Raw genomic sequence first — 18,285 nt, 5'->3', positions numbered from 1 at the left:
CAGAAATTGTTCCCCTAGGATAGGTCTGATCCTATGAGGCAAAGAGCAACTACAGTTCTGCTGCAAAGTCAATAGAGCAGAAAACTCCTGAATGGAAAACTCCAGAGAGTTCTCTGCCTCTCCTGTATCTTCATGTGAAGGGCAACACATGGTAGGAGTGAGTGCTCGCATTCAAGTATACAGACAAATGGCACATGGTTCAGAATGACTGGATGCACAAAGTTGTTCCCAATTTTAAAACATGTTGTTTGCAGTGTTCTGAGCAACACTGGTGGATAGGTATTATGGATAATTACATCTGCATTTTAAAACCTGCAATGGAAAACCTGCTGTGATTTGAGTCTTTCACTGATCCAGTTATTTATTTTGATGCCTCTCTTGAAAACTGCATCCTCTGGAATTGTATCCTGCCCACATTTTCTGGAATATTTCACACTTTCAGCTCTCCTGAAAACACGCTTTCACCCCTTCAGGATAAGAAAACAACAACAACAAGAATTCAATTTGAAGTTTAAAGAAAATAAATTGATTTCCTATGAAAATTTTCAGGTTTAAGCAGTGCTACTTTTAAAAAGTTCTGATTTAAACGAAAAAAAAGCACTTGTAATCCTCAAATGAAAACTAAGTATAAGAGATATTTTCGCCAAATACTTCTGTTTTGCTAAGGCTAATTAAAAACAAAACAAAAAAAACAACATTCAACCAGGTTGACTTGTTTTGTATCCCTCTTCCCTGAGGCACAGCTCAGACAGAAGAGGAATTGTTCAAAACAGCCATCCGCCTCCAGAAAGGAAGGCCCAGCTGTATAATTAGCCATTAAGTAGAAAGCCTATTCCTCCTGCCTTTGCATTTACATCTTTTACATAAATCCTTGGGTCCTTACTCAACTTTTACTGACAACAAAATGCTTGACTTTTTGCCCAGGTAACTGCTGAACGACACTGAATTAGGACTTGAGGCTGTGATACATACAGGCAGTGCGTACACCTGTAAAACCTGTAACAACTAATAATAGGCTATTACTTGAAATGGAGATAGAAAAGCACCTTCTTGTATAACCTCGAAAACATAGGTCAGCAAGTCTTCAGCATGTGATTCAGTACTTCTGTCTAAATAAAGCTGAATTACCACCTCTGACTGGTTAACTGAATTTCAGAGAAGAAACGGCAAAGCAAAGGAAAAGCGCTTTTCAACAGAAGCAAACTGCTACAGGCTGTTCTAAATAAAGAACACGCGCCTTGCAAGAGCCATCACTATTAAACTGCTGTGCTCCTGAGGAAGGGAAAAAACATCATCATTTTGGTTCTGCCACAGTCAGGAATGCACACAGAAGCCCTCCTCACCACTCGTGTTGTTTGAACCCAGAGGATGAAAAGAGAGTTCGTTTCTTAGTAATTGAGCCAAGAAATCAGTTCTCAAGATTGCTTTGCTGGAAAATGTCTCCTTCAGCAGCCTTCACAATGCCGGTCCTCCTCTCCCATTAGCTGCTGGAGCTTTCATTCCCTTTCCTGTCAGCTGCCTGGGCTAAAAGCAAACACCACACATTGCAAAGTAGGACGTAAGAGAACCACGGACTGACACAGGCTAACTCTGGAGAAACCATGTAATCCTCCTGCCTCCATTTTCCTGCCTGAAAAAAATAAAAAAGGTCAACTATCAATTCCCTTCACTATAGGTCATATATCTGCAAAGCCCGCAGGGAGATGAAAAGCATTATACAAACTATATGCACACATGTTAACGCTGATTAATTTTGTCTGTGCAAACATCTCCTTTTTTCTTCTTCATTGCTCCTCCTCTCATTATATCAGCAGTCTCATCTGGAGGAGGACAAGGAACTGCTGACAGCTGAAGAATTTTCCGCAGTTGTTCTTTTGAGATTCAGAAATGCAACCACTCGACACAGCCTTGTGTTCAGCTGACTGTTTCCTTAATAGCTTTGCGCTTTCATGTGTTGCCTCATTTTCTGTTACATGAATTTAAAGCAATCTGATTTTCAAGTTAATTTGAAATGATGCAAGATCCATTAGTTGAAGGTATCATTTGCAAAATAACTCAGGAACAACTTTCACTCACTGTACTTTCAGCTATGCTCCCATCAGACAAAAGCAAGGCTAGTGATGTGAATAAAATCAGTAGGACTTGGCCCAAGAAGCAATTCAGATTACAGTACAGCATGGAGAGATGGACCAACTGCATAGGAGGCTTATATAAATGAAATAAAAGTAGCAGCTCAAGTTTTACACCAATGAGGAGTCCTTTTGTGATATTACTTACACAAAAGATTAACAAATACGTGTAATGCTTTGCAAAAAAAAAAAAAAAAAAAGTCCTAGAAGTTTGTTTTCCTAGGATTTTTTAAACCACATTTTGTGAGGACTGTGCTTTGTTGACAGCTCCACAAGAGTGGCTCCCATTAGAGATAACAAGAACTGATCCACTTCACCAGCAAATAGTATTAGTCCTGACTTGTACCACTGAGGAATAATAATTTATGCTTATGGCTGGAAAACACGTTCCTGAGCAACCTTCTCCAAGTGCCTTCACTTGAGCTGGAAGGTCAACCACATGGCCTCCATAGGGTGGTGCACTTTGGATAAATAACCCCTGAATGCCACTGTAGGCTCCAGCCTGGATACTATGGATATGTAAGAAGTAACATCTCAAATCTGTCACTGATTAAAAGAAATAGGAAGCACTCAGACCACTGAAGCAACATTTATTAAGAGGCTGGAAACTGAGGGAAATTTTGAGGCAGAAGCTGACAGATCCTCTTCTACAACTGCAAATCCTCCACTCATAGATGTGTTTGTAATCAATATTATACAGATATGTCATGAAAATATTCAGCTACTCAAGTTAGCAGCCTAACACTGTCACCTTTGTTTTCACTGAGCACCTTTGTAGCACAAAAGCTGAGCAGTACACAACAAGAACGATAAGTTAACTCTTCAGATACCATCCTTAGAGTAAAGTCACTGATGATTTCAGTTGAGAATGCTATCAGGAGAAAGTGTCTGTGGGAACAATCCTCAAGAAATAACACCTCATCACTGTATTCAGCTGTTTCACACACATCAAAATCTGTGTTGAAAAGTGAAAAGGAATTTGGCTAGCTTTGCTCCTGCCGAGTGATCTGCTCTCAACGGAAGACAAAATCCCTCATACAATCACACCAACTCAACGGCAGAAAGCATACTATCAATATAAACATCTGAATTGTAAAAGTAATCGTGCCTGTTTTTAGAAAATGGGATGGCAGTCTCATTAGAAAGGAATTCAATTGCAATAGTTACCTCGGCATGTAAAGGACTCGCTCTGCCACCACAAATCCCACCCTGAAGAAGAGGTTGCTGGCTGGGATGAAGGGGAAAACCAGGAACAACAAGCCAACCAAAACTTCTTTGTGTTCCAGTTTCTGCAATAACACAAAATTAAACAAATATCAACTAAAAAAGTCCAATTTCATTCAACGCTGCTTAGCCTTATCTTCTGAGATTCTTATTAGTAAAATAAGCAACTCAAATTCATGTTTATATGTTTTGCATTTAAAGAAATTATTGCAATATACTGTTTTTTCATATTTATATAAAGTCTGTGCATCTGGTATGCCCAAAAAGTGCACAATGTGCACAGTACACAGGATGTATTACTCTTGTAAAGTAAATTCTTTCTATGCAGCTCTCTTGATATACCACAAATTGCACCTAAGATGCACTCCATTCTAGTAATAGGTTAAGTTCACAATGGTGTGAATGTATAAATTAACATGTCCATCACAGTACATTTGTATGTAAATACACAAGTGCACAGACTGCCTGTGTGCAATCCTAAGTGTCTGTAAGGGAGGAGAAGCTGTTCAATCAGCTACATTTTGTGTGAATAAATTCGCCCCAAATGGCATATTAATGTAGCCATTTTATCTCTTTCAAGACGATGCCTGAACTTGAAATGATACTGTCTCTCACAAGTCTCTATACTCACACAGAGATGGAAATATGAGATGTACTTATACTATATATATATATATACTATATCTTTCACTTGAGCTGAGTTAACATCCTTCACTGAGTTCATTTTAATGTTCCTCTTTGAGGAGAAATCCAATTGCCACATGCAGTTTGAAACAACTGTGATTCACAGGGCTGACACAAAAATCTCAGGGTGCTGAAACCCACAGCATTCCCACTACCAAGAGAACAAAGCCTCTTTCGGCAAGTTTAGCTCTACCATTACCTGCACCCCAACTATCAACTCATTTCACACTTTCTGCTGGTGATGTCAAGGGATAAAATCAAGCTAAAAGAAGTGCAGTATTAGGTCTGTAAAACCACCCAGCCAAAAATTCGTGCTTTCCTACCCTGCCATACCACTGTGTCATCAGCTGCAGCAGCGCTGTTCTGCATCCATTCAAAAAAGTCAAACTTTGTCACATTTGGAAACAGATGCAAGCAGAATAGCTTAATGGTTGCAGTGCTATCTAATTGTTTTGGGCAATTTCTCAACTTCGCAGAGCAAATTGAATTCCAAAGCTTTAGCTGTGGGAACCTAAATCCAGACATGTCGAATGAGATTTTCTAGTAGAGGAGGCGAGCCCAGTCAGCGATGTGGGGCCACACAGTACAACCTCTTGCTGCTGCACAACCACAGACTGTGATGCTAGTTACTGCAGGCTTAATTGATGGCTGAAATTCAGAAACCTCAGTATTAAAATGCTATCCTGTGGAAAAGACCATGAACATTCTCTACAGGTACAAAACATTATGTTATATGTTAGAAGGCTAACCTGGCACACAGACACATAGTAACCTATGACAGCTACAGGATTGAACCATGATGCGTACTAAGTATGTTTATGAGGACAGGATCTATCTTTTCTACCGTTGGACACCTAAAGGTTAGCCATTCAGGCTAGACTTAATATCTAATCCACCCCATTAGTCGGTGGGAGGCAAAAAGCTCACATAGCAAATGACTAAGCATCCTAAAGTACTACAATGGTGTGACATAATACTCTGTAGGGTGTTCTTTTATCCAGGTGCTGAGGAATTGGTTTTAGGTGGGTCAGATTACATCTACTCAGTGTGCAACACTATCCAGGCTGCCCAAATGTGGACCAGAGTGATATCTCAGCTTTCACACAAGCACAAATGACAAGCAGCACTCTCGTATCTTCTTAGACACACCAACACTGTGTTACTTCTCACAGCCACTAAACAATATTTTTTTTTCACACAGATTCTACTTACCAGTTTGTATCACCAACATGTTTGGTTTATGCCCTCTGAGGAACACATACCGCCACATAAGCATTAATAGTAACTGAGACCATTTAGAAGGAGAAAAGAAAAAATGCTTAGATGGACTTTCATCTAGATAAATCTGCCCAGATATGTTACGGATGCCCCCTCCCTGGAAGCATTCAAGGCCAGGATGGACAGTGATTTGAGCAACCTGGTCTGGAGGAAGGTGTCCCTGACTGTACAACGGGGGTTGAAACTGGATGACCTTAAAGGTCCCTTCCAACCCAAATCATTCTATAATTCTATGATTCTATGATAAAAATTAATCCTGAATGTCACAGAGAGAAAACAAAGTTGAAAAAATGTTTTAGGAAAAATAAAAACACCTTTTGAATACAAGTTTTCAACCAGCACCAGTTTCTATAAAGGTTTCCACAGTTCTACACACTGAGCATTTGCCACAGAAACGAAGGGGACCAACAGACTCTCCCACTCAGTACTGGTATCCTAGTGAGCAGAGCGTTTGGAAATCCTCAAGTTAAAAAAAGACCTGATGTTGCTTTATAAGAGAGTCTTTTATACCCTGACTGAACGGCAGGTTCAAAAAGGGCACTGACTTCCTCTGCGTCAGAGGAAACAGAAGACAGGGAGAAGAGCTTAATTCAAGTCTTCAGACTTCTTTATTAATAAAGCGCAATTACCTGTGTCTATTGTCTACTTTTTCAGTATGTTTAAAAACACAGATAGTACAGCCTTCCTGAAGCCACAGCAGAACCTGAAATATCTTATTATCTGAAGCAGATACTATTCCATTAAGCTGATGAGCAGAGATGCCCAGCAATGGTCATTTAGGCTTTTAATTACAACAGAAAATTGGATAGAAAAAATAAGGGATTAAAAATTATTCTTCAACTCTACATGCAAATTATCAGTCCTTCCTCAAAACAAGCTCAGGACATGTACTCCCATTTCTCTCCTGCCTCTTACCACCACCTTCCTTTCCCATCTTGTCTGGCCTAATTATGGGGACATTTGCTGCCATCACTACACTCTGAGTGTGACAACAAAGATCCACAGGCATGAGAAGCTATACTGGGCTAATGCATAGAATATTCCCTAATACACTCCTGCTTCAAAATGAACCCGCTATCAAATAGTTCCTCAGTTGTTGTTTGTTGAATCAGTAATTGGGAGAGCAACCTCTAGTTAACCTCTCTAGGAAGGACACACTGTTATCCAAGGCTGCAGTGCTGCAGATAAGCAAAGGAAACCTAATGTTGGAAAAAGACAAATAAAACCTGCACATCCAATGGGAGAAAGGAGAAAGTGTTAGCTAGACCAAAGGAGAAAATGTTACTGTGTGCCTTTTCTCCCTGCACAAGTCACAGCTCTTAGACTAATGCCATTGAGGGCTGCCAGCTCAATCCCCATGGCAGGGCTAAGAGACAGGAGCCCAGTGCTACAAGCCAGCTTCATGGAAAGGCAGAGTCCTCTGTAGTAGCACTGATTTCTGAAACAAGACATATCTGGTACCCAGCAGTGCCCTTGTTAAAGCATTTGGTTCAGGCAGAGGGTTTGTTAAGAAATGGTCCTCGAAGGCCTTTAAGTTTAAGCATGTGGGACTCAGTGTTGCTTGGCTGCGTTTCAACTTTCCCATCATAGGAATGTGAAGTCAATATTTTTACATCCTTTTAAGGAGCTGCTCTAACTGTGTGTCAAAATGGTACCCCAGCAAAAATAACAAAGAGGTCACTACATATTTGAGGCAATAAACAACATAAGTTGCCTCTGTTATTCTAAGACGAATGCACAAAACAAAATAAATGAAATCCAGTGGTTCTGTGACTTCCATTCCTGTTACATCCCTTACCATTCCTACCCCACATATCATCCTAGGTGCTCCATGCTGAAGGCCCCAGCCAGGCTTTTGCTGCTTCTTTGCCATGCGTGGTCATGCTGATGAGCCAGTGGGTCAAACTGCTGAGCTCATCCCATACAGCTCAGTTTGGAGTTCTCTCCTCTACCTGGCCATTGACTTTTCCTTAACATGTAAGCACACCTGCCGTGTCTCGCCAGGGAGGACTGGCCATACAGAGAACCTGGGCAGAAACAGAAGGTGGGGTTGCAGGTCATCTGAAACTCATCTGTGGCCATTAATTTGGAATTTATACTGGATAAATAGTTACCTTAATGACAGCCGGATCTTATTCCCCACTACCCTAAACAGCTTGTACTGGTGTAGAAACTTAGTGCCTACTGATGGATCAAGACATTAAGCCCTTGCTCAAACTCAAGAACTGCCAGTTCTCCTCTTCCAGCCTTGTGAAGATTAGATGTATGGCATGTGTTCCTGCACACCTACTCACCTAGGCAGCACTGGGAAATAGAAGAAAAGGACAGAAATGTGACCATGACATGTTGAAAGGATCTTGCGTAACACAAATGATAGCATTAGAGAGCTGAAGCTAATGGCAAGAAGTCTCATAGGGTACTGTTTTCTCCTTTATTCTTTTCCCTATCAAAATTTACTCAGCAGATTCCCCTTTTACTCGCCCTTCTCTAAGAGAGGCTGAAGATTTATACACAAGGAGACATGCAAGGCTGGGTGGCACAGAAATGGCAGAGACTGGTACTGTTAAGGCATTAGGAAGAGACAGCAGGAGGACCTTCAACTGAACACAAGCCACTAGGCGATATCCTCCACATTTTGTTAAGATAACAAAAACAACTCGTAGTGCTACATTTTTTACAATGCTTTGTCGTGGAAAAAAATAAAGAAAGAAAAAGAAAAGAATGGAAAAGAAATATCAGGACCTTTTATTTGGTTGCAGACTTACTGTATGAACACTCAGGTCATCTAAGCCACTTATGAGACAGCTGAGCAAAACATGGGATAGCCAGCATCTTACAAATGCCCAGAGCAATAGTAAAAGCTCTTAAAGAGGCAATTTTGTATTTCTTTTTTTCTTTAAAATGAGACATCTAGGACTAAAATTAGAGAACGCTTCATTCATTTCACAGAGAGACATCTCCTTTCTTCTTAAAAACCTTACTTTCTCTTGGAAATATTAAGCTTTTCTTCCTACCTATCACAGAGTTCCCTGGAAGGAAAAAAAATACCCTTGAATTAACCTTAAATTATTCCTTTTGTTAAAGACAAAGCAGCTTTACAACAGAATAGCATTCCTTACAGCAGTTAGGTTGGTGAGGTTTCACATCTGTAATTATGATTAGGCATTGCTTATATTGTAACCACAATCAATAAAGGAGAATTTTTAAACCTGTTACTTTTCCTACACATATTGAAGAACTGAACACCGCTGTGCCATTTCCCAAAGGGAAGAGAAAATACTATTACACTGTCTCAGACAGAATAGCAAAGAATCACTCCCAGGTCAAAAGACATCAACACAGCAATAAATCTGAAAAATTGTTTCCTTTGCAATTGGGAGGAAAAAGGAGGAAAGACTCAAGTTTACAACTGAAAGAGAGGTTCCACAGTATTACATGTAAGACATGCCTGAGCTGCAAATAAACATCTGCTGACTACTGCTAGATCACAAGCTTTTTGCAAGCCACTGCCCATGAAGTACAAGTATAGGATTTACACAAATTACTTTGATATATCTGTCTAATTCAGGAGTTGCATAAAGCCACCTGTAAATTTTCTATCTTCCCCAATAGTAAAGTGCTGCCTGAGGTGCCAGATCCATTAAATCTGATGTCACGATGGTGAGACACGTATTCACATCTCCAGCACCTCCAAGAGCTGAGGCACCATGGAGCAGAGCTACAAGGACAACCTCCCTCGTGTCTCAGGGCAGGTAGCAGCTGGGCAAACAACTTCACAGAATCACAGAATTGTAGGGGTTGGAAGGGACCTCCAGAGCTCATTGAGTCCAACCCCCCTGCCAAAGCAGGTTCCCTACAGCAGGTCGCACAGGTCGGCATCCAGGCAGGTCTTGAACATCTCCAGAGAAGGAGACTCCACCACCTCCCTGGGCAGCCTGTTCCAGTGCTCCGTCACCTCACTGTAAAGAAGTTCTTGCGCATGTTTGTGCGGAACTTCCTATGCTGCAGTTTATGGCCGTTTCCCCTTGTCCTGTCTCCACTCACCACTGAAAAGAGTCCGTCCTCGCCATTCTGCCCCCCACACCTTAGATACTTACAGACCTGGATCTCAGTTCTGTTACACCTTGAAGTATTTCTGAAGGTGTTTATAAATGCTTGCCTGTTCGTTGACAGACAAATGGGTTTAATGGGTCCTTCTCTATGTTTACTTTGAGAATCAGACAAGTACTTCTCCACCATTAAGATATAACTGCACCATGGAGTAAGCACTTCCCATCAAAAGCATAAATCACCCTCTTCGAATGAGCTCTGGATGGTCCACTGCACATATGTTGTGTTTGGAACATTGGACTGTAAGTGCAAAGAAGCTAGCATACAGGAAAATTAGTAGTTGCGTGGCTGTGTAAAATAGTAATAAATGCTATTACGCATTTTCAAAGGCTGGTAAGGTAAGCATTCCAACAAACAAGACAAAGATTCAAAGAAACTCCAAGACTCTGTAAATCACAGATTATAATTCTTCAGTTTACTCCTAAATTAGTGGGAAGTGCTTAGTGTAGACCATGCACAAACTTAATCCATTTGTTCCTTTTGGATCAGCTGCTCATGAAGCCACAACCGCTCCGCAATGTGATGCCTCATCAGCCTGCATCCAGCCACCAGCAGCATCTCACATGGCATGTGGTCAAGATTTGCAGACTTCTAGTCTTGCACTTTCCATGTAAATGGTATTAAAGATAAAAGGACTGTGTTAGAAGCATATCAAATTCACAGCATATTCATGAGTAATGGTAAAAAGCAAATCTAATAAGCTAATTGTGTGGTGAAGCACAGGATCAGGTTGCCCAGAAATGTGGTGGATAGCCCTTCCTTGGAGATACTCAAGATCAGGCTGGATGGGGCTCAGAGCAACCTGATCTAGGTGTAGGTGTTCCTATTCATTGTTGAGGAGTTAGACTGGATGGGCTTGAGGGGTCCCTTCCAACTCAAACATGATTGTATGATTCTAATCAGGATTGAACCCTAGGGATTTACTCCTTCACAGGAAGAAATCTCTGTTGATGGAAAGCCAGTAGAACCAAGCATCAGGTGCTCCCTAGTCCCACATCACTGCTGCAGACACAGAGAGGTGATGGATGGCAGAGCTGAACTGGGTCCACTGTGCCATCAGCACAGTCTCCTTTAGGACAACAGCAAAAATCAGGATGGGATGCATAGTCTATCTTCTGTGGCCAAACAGGAGAGCACTAGAGAGCTACAACTGCTTTTTGCAAAATGTTAGGTATCTGAAAATACACAGGATGGTCTGAAAAATACAAACATTTGGTAAGGCAAATGCCCAGCTTCAAAGTTAGCTCTGGCACTGAGCTTAATTTTCTTGCTCCTACAAAAAGGGACTGTAATTTCTGTAATCACTGCAATTTATCAGGAGTTGTATTCTTTCATCTCATCAGAAAAAAATACAACCAAACAGAAAAAAAACAAGCATCTTCAGTAGTGCCAGCTGCTTGAATGCCAGGCTTAGCAAATCACTGTCTTCCTAAAATAGCTTGGTTTTTCTTTAGTGATCATCTAGCTCTGGTAAAATCATATGCAGTTAGTACTGACTAGAATCAAGCAAATTCTATACTTCATAGGTAGTCCAAAGCCACGGAGACCTCCACTGTCATTTTGACCACTTCTGCTGACTGCCTATTAACCACCTGACATGCTGGTTCCATTTCTGTCATTCGGTGGCAGAACCAAAATGTACTCTGCAGTTCAGCAGCCACAATACCTATGCAGGAGCTGGTGCACAAGCGAACAGAAACCAGTGAGAAACAGATCCAAAGCCTCTGGAAGCATCACTGGCTCCCTAATCATGGATTAGCTGAAGAGAAATCCTTGTCAGATATCTCAGATTATCCTGATGAGACTGGTGACTTTCAGTTTTCAGGAAGAAGCAAGTCCTGGTCTTTATCAGTACGTAAAACAAAGCCTCTTTGTCGAGAATGCTGAAAGTACCTAAAAATTCCATTTACATCAGAGGAAACTGCGGATACTCAGCAGCTCTGGAGATCAGGCTCTCAGCTATGTAATAAAAGCAGAAAGTAGTCCTTTCCTCATCCCATAACCCACAGTAGGGCACAGAACTGTCTTCTATAGATATTTTGATATTATAGTAAAATTTTGATATAAACTATTTCCTTTTTCCCCATTCACCTCAGCTACCCATCCATTTGGATGTCTGTTTACAGTCTTTCTTTCCCAGACTGCTAAAATTCCTTGAAGAAATAAGCTCATTTTCCCAGTCCTTAATCTGTGCAGCCCCTAATTCCATTTCATGAACTGCAGGATACAGGAGCACACATCTTTAAAACAGAAGTGGAACATTCCAAAAGGAAATAGGAAAGTCAACAAAGTGCTCCAGGAACCAGAAAAATGCTTTTGACCTTGTGGTTGTTTTTTCCTCTCCCTTTTATTCGGTGACTGCAATCTGCTTCTCTACATGGAAAAAAGAAAAAGGTAAAATTCAAACATGCACACATTGCTTGTGATATGTACAAGCATAATCACTGCAAAATAAAATGCTTGTGGTGGGTTTGCCCTTGAGAGGTAACGCTGAACAAGAAGATCGAAACAAAATCACACAATAGTTTGGCTCCATAATATTTAACCAGATCAACTACAAGCAATGAGTGTTGTTATCAGCCCCACCTATGTATTTCTTGGTACTCATTCCATTCTCTCTTTCCTTCTCAACCCTGCTATTGTGCCACTCCAGAACCTTTCAGCTCTGAGCGGGCCTTGAAATGCTAACTGAAACCAGAAGAAGAAAATGGTAGCAAACAAAAAGACCATTTCTGAAAATACAGTAATTCATGCTAATAAGCTGAACATGGCAGAACTAATCACCCCTACACAAAGTATCCACCTAGCGTGACAAAGCCCTGCAGGAGTTAAAAGCCCATTTGGTGAGATCCTGAGCATCTTCATGGTGAGCAAAATGAGAGCTGCCTCAGCTATGGCTGTACTTAATCAGACTGCTCCACTCCAAACCTTTCATCCCAACCATTTACCAAGAAGAAAAATCTGATAGAAAAGCTATTTTGGCAGTTCCTGCGTTTGCTTTTTTAATTCAGGACAGCAATAACATACTAACAGATGAAGGTTTCTTTTGCTCAGTTTGTTGGGGAGCACCCTGGAAGGCTTCTGTGCGCCTGCAGCCCCGCAGCTGATCCTCTCACAGCATCCTGCAGAGCAGAGGCAGCGCACGAGGCATGCTGAGAGCCAGCACAGGGCTCCCCGTTTCCTGCAGCTCTCGCCAAGCACAGTCTTTCTGGCTTATTACTCTCTCCCTGAAGCAAACATTAACAAGAGAAGCAGCACAGAAAAAAACCGCGCTGCTAAGGATTAAGAACATCAGTCCTGACCTTCTCTGTGTGGAAGGAATTCAAGTGGGCCCTCAGGAAAATGAAAGCAGGATTTATTTTAAATGGACCTTTTATGAAAATGACTGTGGTTTCCAACTCGTCAGATAGACTCAGTCAATAAATAGCCTTATTCACCTTGCAGTGTCTTTGAAGCAGGTATTGTTCTGGAAGTGTTGTGGAATACGAATTTTGCAAGGCGTACTTTGCAACCGTGCTGTTACTACTGCAGAATATTACAAAAGGCGATTGTTCCCCAGAAAGGTCCATAAGCTGTGATTTATTAATGAAATGCCAAATCTGGGAAACCAGGCAAAGGTCTCGGGAGTGCAGGGTAAAGTAAATAGCACGAGAGAATACACATAACGAGTGCTTGCAAAAGCAACAGAAACATGCACACGAGGAGAAGACACAAATGCATTCCCCTCCCTGATGTTATCGAATGTTGACAGCTAGGAAATATAGCCTGTGAGAGGCTCAAGAATATGCTCGGAAGATATTCATACATATAAAGCTCTGGATAAATGATAATAGGATGTCAATTATGGCAAGAATTAAAGTCATAATAATTTGGTATAAAATGCCTTGCCTTGGCTAAGGAGCACTATGCAGAGAAATGTAGAGGCAGCATTACCTTAAAACTAAAATTATCTCTGAGTAAAAAAATAATGAACTGTAGCATATAAAAGAACAGAATAATAATATATATCTCAGTTGCGTGTAATGAATATAAACCAAAAATCAGCACAACTTCCTGTGCCATACATAGCAATGTCATTACACAGCAGCAAAGCACATTCTTCAGAACAATATGTTCCTACAGGATATAGAGATTACTTTTTATTACTGATGTGAAACATAAGAAGCACTCCCTCCTAAGATATGAACAAACTGTTGCACATGACTGTTCTGCTGAACAAGGGGAAGGAGTGGTTGGCCACCATTACGTACCTAGTAGCACTGGTCTAATGCAAGATGAGGGCCAAACTGTACAAGGCAAATAAATTGCCCCACACTGGTTGGGTACATTAGTCACTACTTTGAGTTTTTCAGATCACCTTGGTCAAAATTAGCCCATTAGACACACCCAAGTGTTCCCTCTTTCAGCCCTCCCCATGGCTGCCCCTGGTTGACTGCTGGTACCATATAGAATGTACAATCCAATCCACTGTGTGCTCTGCACATACACTCAAAGCCACAGCAGGACAAACTGCATTTTAATCACACTGCTAATTAAGCAGCAACCTCAAAATGCCGTGCACAGTGGCATTTCAAACATCTGAAGGGTTTTCCTTTCATGCTCATTGACTTATTATGACATGTCAAAGAAATAATTGCCATCCCGACGATATGCCAAAAATTGTCCTCTCTAGTTCACTAGGTGCTCACCATTTCTTCCAGTATAGAAAGGCAGTGCTATGGGCCCCTGGTTATGTTAGTGGCCATTTGATGCATTCCATGGATTATTCCTTTGGCTTTGCAACCAGCTTGCTTGGCAACCAGAACGAGACAGTGGTTCAGCCATTCCAGTGACCTTAGCTGGAAAACATACTAATTAGATACAAAGCTGGAACCATACCAACTCAGCTCCTTCAGGCTGGGGCTGGCTTTGAAAATGAACAATAATCAAAATTCATCATCTTTTTTCCCCCAACTATTTCTCTGGGATGTGGGCATTTGCTGTAATGCCCCCTGCTTTGTCACACTGGAGATGACATCAATGTCCTTTACTCACACAGGAGACTGCTGCAGTATGTCAAGGAGCAAGCCTTCCCTTTAGTGCATCAGACTTCCTAAAGATTGTCATCTGTGACAGGGACAATTACAGTAAGACATGAGCACAGCTGCACACCTGAACACTGAAAAGCAGCATGTCTTTCTTAGGGAACTGCTCATAGGAGAGCTCTTTCCATACTCTTTGGCCAACACACAAGAGATTAGCACTACAGATACGAAACAACCCAGTGAATGAAAGTTGTATATAAGAAATTCATAAAGAAATTTTTAAAGTGGCTTCCTCATTGTGTAAGAAGGAAATCAACAGTAAAACACACAAATACAAGGGGAGAGGTTTCTCTCTCCAAGCTGACAAACTCGATGTCTGCCTTCCATTTCTGCTTTTCCAACATAAGAACTCTATCCAATCTAGAAACAGACATATACAAAGCCAAGCACTTATGGGTGGAAATCTTGCACTATTTATTTCCCTTTATGAGGTAAAACAACATTCACAAAGTGAAATGGAACAAGACAGCTCCATGCCTTAGATGTCCTTTATCAGCATCCCACATACATGCCAACAGGGTTATTACCCTAGTCACAAAAGTCCACAACAAATTAGCCCTGTTTAAAATTCAGTGGCAACAAAAGGCAGAAATCCAATACATGCATTCTCTAATTACATTCCATGTAATATATTCTGACAGTCTCCTATGAACTTGTTTTGTGGATACACACACCACCACTCGCCACTGGAAATTAATTCAGTGTTCACTCCACACGTCTTCAGTTCCAATAAAACCACTTCTACCATTTCCATCCTCCATGCCACAGAAAGAGTTAGTGCCAATGAGAAAAGAATATGAGGTTTTGTCCTCTCTTGCCTATTCACACCTACACACGCAAAGAAAAGATGCACAAACTATTTCCTGGCTCACTCTAAAACCATTCCTGTGAAAACTTCAAGCTGTTACTTCCAGGTTGGATTTTACAATGAAAAAGGAAAGAAAATGGCTGTTAAGACAGTTCAATGAGTCCGCCCCAGGAAGAAAGAAGGACTTCTTAAACTTTATGAAATGTGAAAAACCAACTGACACATCTCCTGCTACCCACAAACTGCAACAGTGCAATGTAGTTTGAGGAGGGCTTGATAGAAGGACAGTCTTCTTGGGTAAGCAATGTTGTAATAAAAGCCACTCTGTTACAGCTGGAAAGAAGTTTTCTTAAGAGCCTAAATATCACGCATTGTACCCGCAGTTCATGCATCCTAAACTTCACTGCAGAAGACATTCCTGAGTGTTCCAAGCAATTTATTTCTAGGAAATGTCTCTCATCTTGCTCAGTATTTCACAGTCATTTTCACACCACCTAACCCCCTAGCTGGGTCGTTACGAGTGTAACTAAAACTAAAGTGGAAATTCAGAATTTTAGAATCTTCCTAAAAGCAGAATGCTTCAGATGCTTCTAGGGGTGGGCATAGCATGTCCCAGTTGACATCCAGGAACCGTTAATGGCTCCATGTTCACAGTAGTTTTGCTGGGAAACTGGTGAGTTGAGGCTGAAGAACTTTGTCAAGAATATGTGATTATTCTACTTGCATTAGATACAAAAGTAGACTGTTTCAGATCCAATTCATTCCACGTCTGCGGTTTTCAACAGCAAGCAGAAGAGAACCCACATCATGAATTTCAAGGTGTTCAATAAGTAGATGCCTGGAGAGTGAAATTCACTTTGCTTAAGGAAATGTCAACAGTGGTTAAAACGTTAAAATCATCCTTGCCAAAAAAAAAAACCCAAAACTTTTAGTTTCAAATCAAATAGTCATATTCATAAACCCATACAGAATTATTTTGCCTTTAAAAAAGGAGTAAAAATGAATAAAATCTAGACATTTAAAGCACAAAGTGTTTTGAAATACTTCATTTTAGATTTTGACAAAAGACAAATGATTTAGCTACTCAAAGGAATTCTGTTGGATTGCCATTTTACCCACACAAATGTCTTTGAATGATTCTGAAATACTTTTTCCCAGCAAACCAGTGACATTAATCTTGCACACAGTACCAATTCCAACAACAGGTGAAGAAATAAAAAGCACCCGAAACTTCAAAGAAGTGGGATAAGTTTTTTCAGAAGTGTTTGGTGCCGGGGTAATGAGAATTTTATCATTAACTTCCCTGGAAACAGGATTAGGTCTAATACAAACACTTCTGGGTATCTCTAGCAGTGAGTAATGAAAGAAGAAGGAATACAAGATGATGTACAACCTGCAGGTAGAAAAAGTGAATACCTAACAGAGTATTTTCCAGCATTTCCCATACAGCACCTGTCAGTGTATAATCTAAATTAATGACACTGCAGCCTCAAACCATTTGGCTCATTTTGTGCTCTTATCAGGAGCACAGAGAAGACTGTTGGAGTAGACTGAAGCATATGTACGACCTGCACATCTTAGGATAATAAAGATATTAAACTTGTTACACCTCTGCTATTTTTTTCCCAACGAAACTTCCACAACAGAACTGCACAGGGAATAGTTAGAAACTCCCCACTACAAAGACACTCTTCTATGCCAGACCATATCTGATCTCTGGCCCTTCTCGAACCTGCTACACCCTCACTTTCATTTCTGTAATAAAATTAACAGTGGATCTGAAATGCTGGAATTCGAATTTCGGCTTACCAACTAGATCATTTATGCTAAATAACATTTTCCAGATCATTTCAAACTTCCTATATTCTGTTACTTTGCTGATTGGGAACCTTCTCATCAAGATGTAACCAAGACGTGTTCTAAAAGCACAGCTAAGTTACTGGTACAATAATAAATTTCATTTTCAAATGGCTCTGCAGATATCAGTCCCCAGTCCTGTTCACAGCAAGTGGTAAAGAGACTACCAACTGTGGGGCAGGCTGAAACTTCACTGGGGTTTGGATCAGTCACTGTATGCAGGATTCAGGGCCAAGTTTTGTCCTCAAATCAAACCAATTAGAGACTGACACATTCAAATAGTCAGATGTGGTATGTTTTTCCATCTCAACCCAATTTATTTGGGAGGAAAATTGCTTAAAATTTCAGCTGAAGCTTAGGAAACAAAAAGTTTTAAACAAAATGCTGAATTGCATCTCTTTCTGTGCTACCTTGAATGCAGCTAGGCAGTGAAGGCTAAGTAACACCAGCACCAGCACCAGGAAGACAGTGGCCAAGTTCCTCACATCCCAGACAGACTCGACCAGAGGGATACTGCCGACTTGCCAGTCATAGCACAGGGTAATGGGTGCCAGCAGAAGCCACGCGTTGAAGGCCAGGAGGTAAGAGTAAGTCAGAAACCTGCAAAGAAAAAAAAGGTAATGTAATACATGGGATGACCACCAAAACCACGAAATATTTTCCTTATACCAAAAACAGAGCTGAATTCATGCTGATTGAGACTTTGATATTTACTACTTGCTGGAACGAAGCAAATAAAACAGCTGTGCACACACAGGTAACACCATATCTCTCTGATAATAAAGACATGCTAACATAGGTGGGAGGAACTTCAACAGATGATTAAGATCAATACTGGATATTCAGCCAATCCCATGTGAGCTTAGTAAGGTGGGGAACAGCCACAGAAGTGAGAAGTAGGGAGTCTTTTAAATTGTTGTAATCTTTGTTAATTGATATTCCCAATACAGAGAAAACTAACAGAGAATGGAAATAAGGAACAACACTACCCCATGGCAAGTATGCAGGACCTTCAGAAGTCTGAACAAGAACAGCACGCGTGCAATCAGGTTAAAGAAAAAAATTAAAAAACAAAGGATAAAGTGTCCCCTCTCTCCAGCCTTCTGCTTGG

General features: G+C 40.8%; 1 protein-coding gene across 2 annotated transcripts in view; it reads right to left on the bottom strand.

Moving 5' to 3' along the window:
* Positions 1-18,285, bottom strand: part of TMTC1 (transmembrane O-mannosyltransferase targeting cadherins 1) — a 151,514-nt gene that overhangs the window by 60,721 nt on the left and 72,508 nt on the right. For both annotated transcript variants that reach the window (XM_042889622.1, XM_042889623.1), the window contains exons 8-9: positions 17,585-17,774; positions 3,297-3,418 (exon numbers count right to left, since the gene is read on the bottom strand). In XM_042889622.1, coding sequence (XP_042745556.1) covers positions 3,297-3,418; positions 17,585-17,774 — 312 coding nt within the window. The remainder of the gene's footprint in view (positions 1-3,296; positions 3,419-17,584; positions 17,775-18,285) is intronic.

Source organism: Lagopus leucura, unplaced genomic scaffold, assembly GCF_019238085.1.
Source record: "Lagopus leucura isolate 7727_CA_CO unplaced genomic scaffold, USGS_WTPT01 Super-Scaffold_100159, whole genome shotgun sequence".
NCBI lineage: Eukaryota > Metazoa > Chordata > Aves > Galliformes > Phasianidae > Lagopus > Lagopus leucura.
This window is presented reverse-complemented; position numbering and strand designations above follow the sequence as displayed.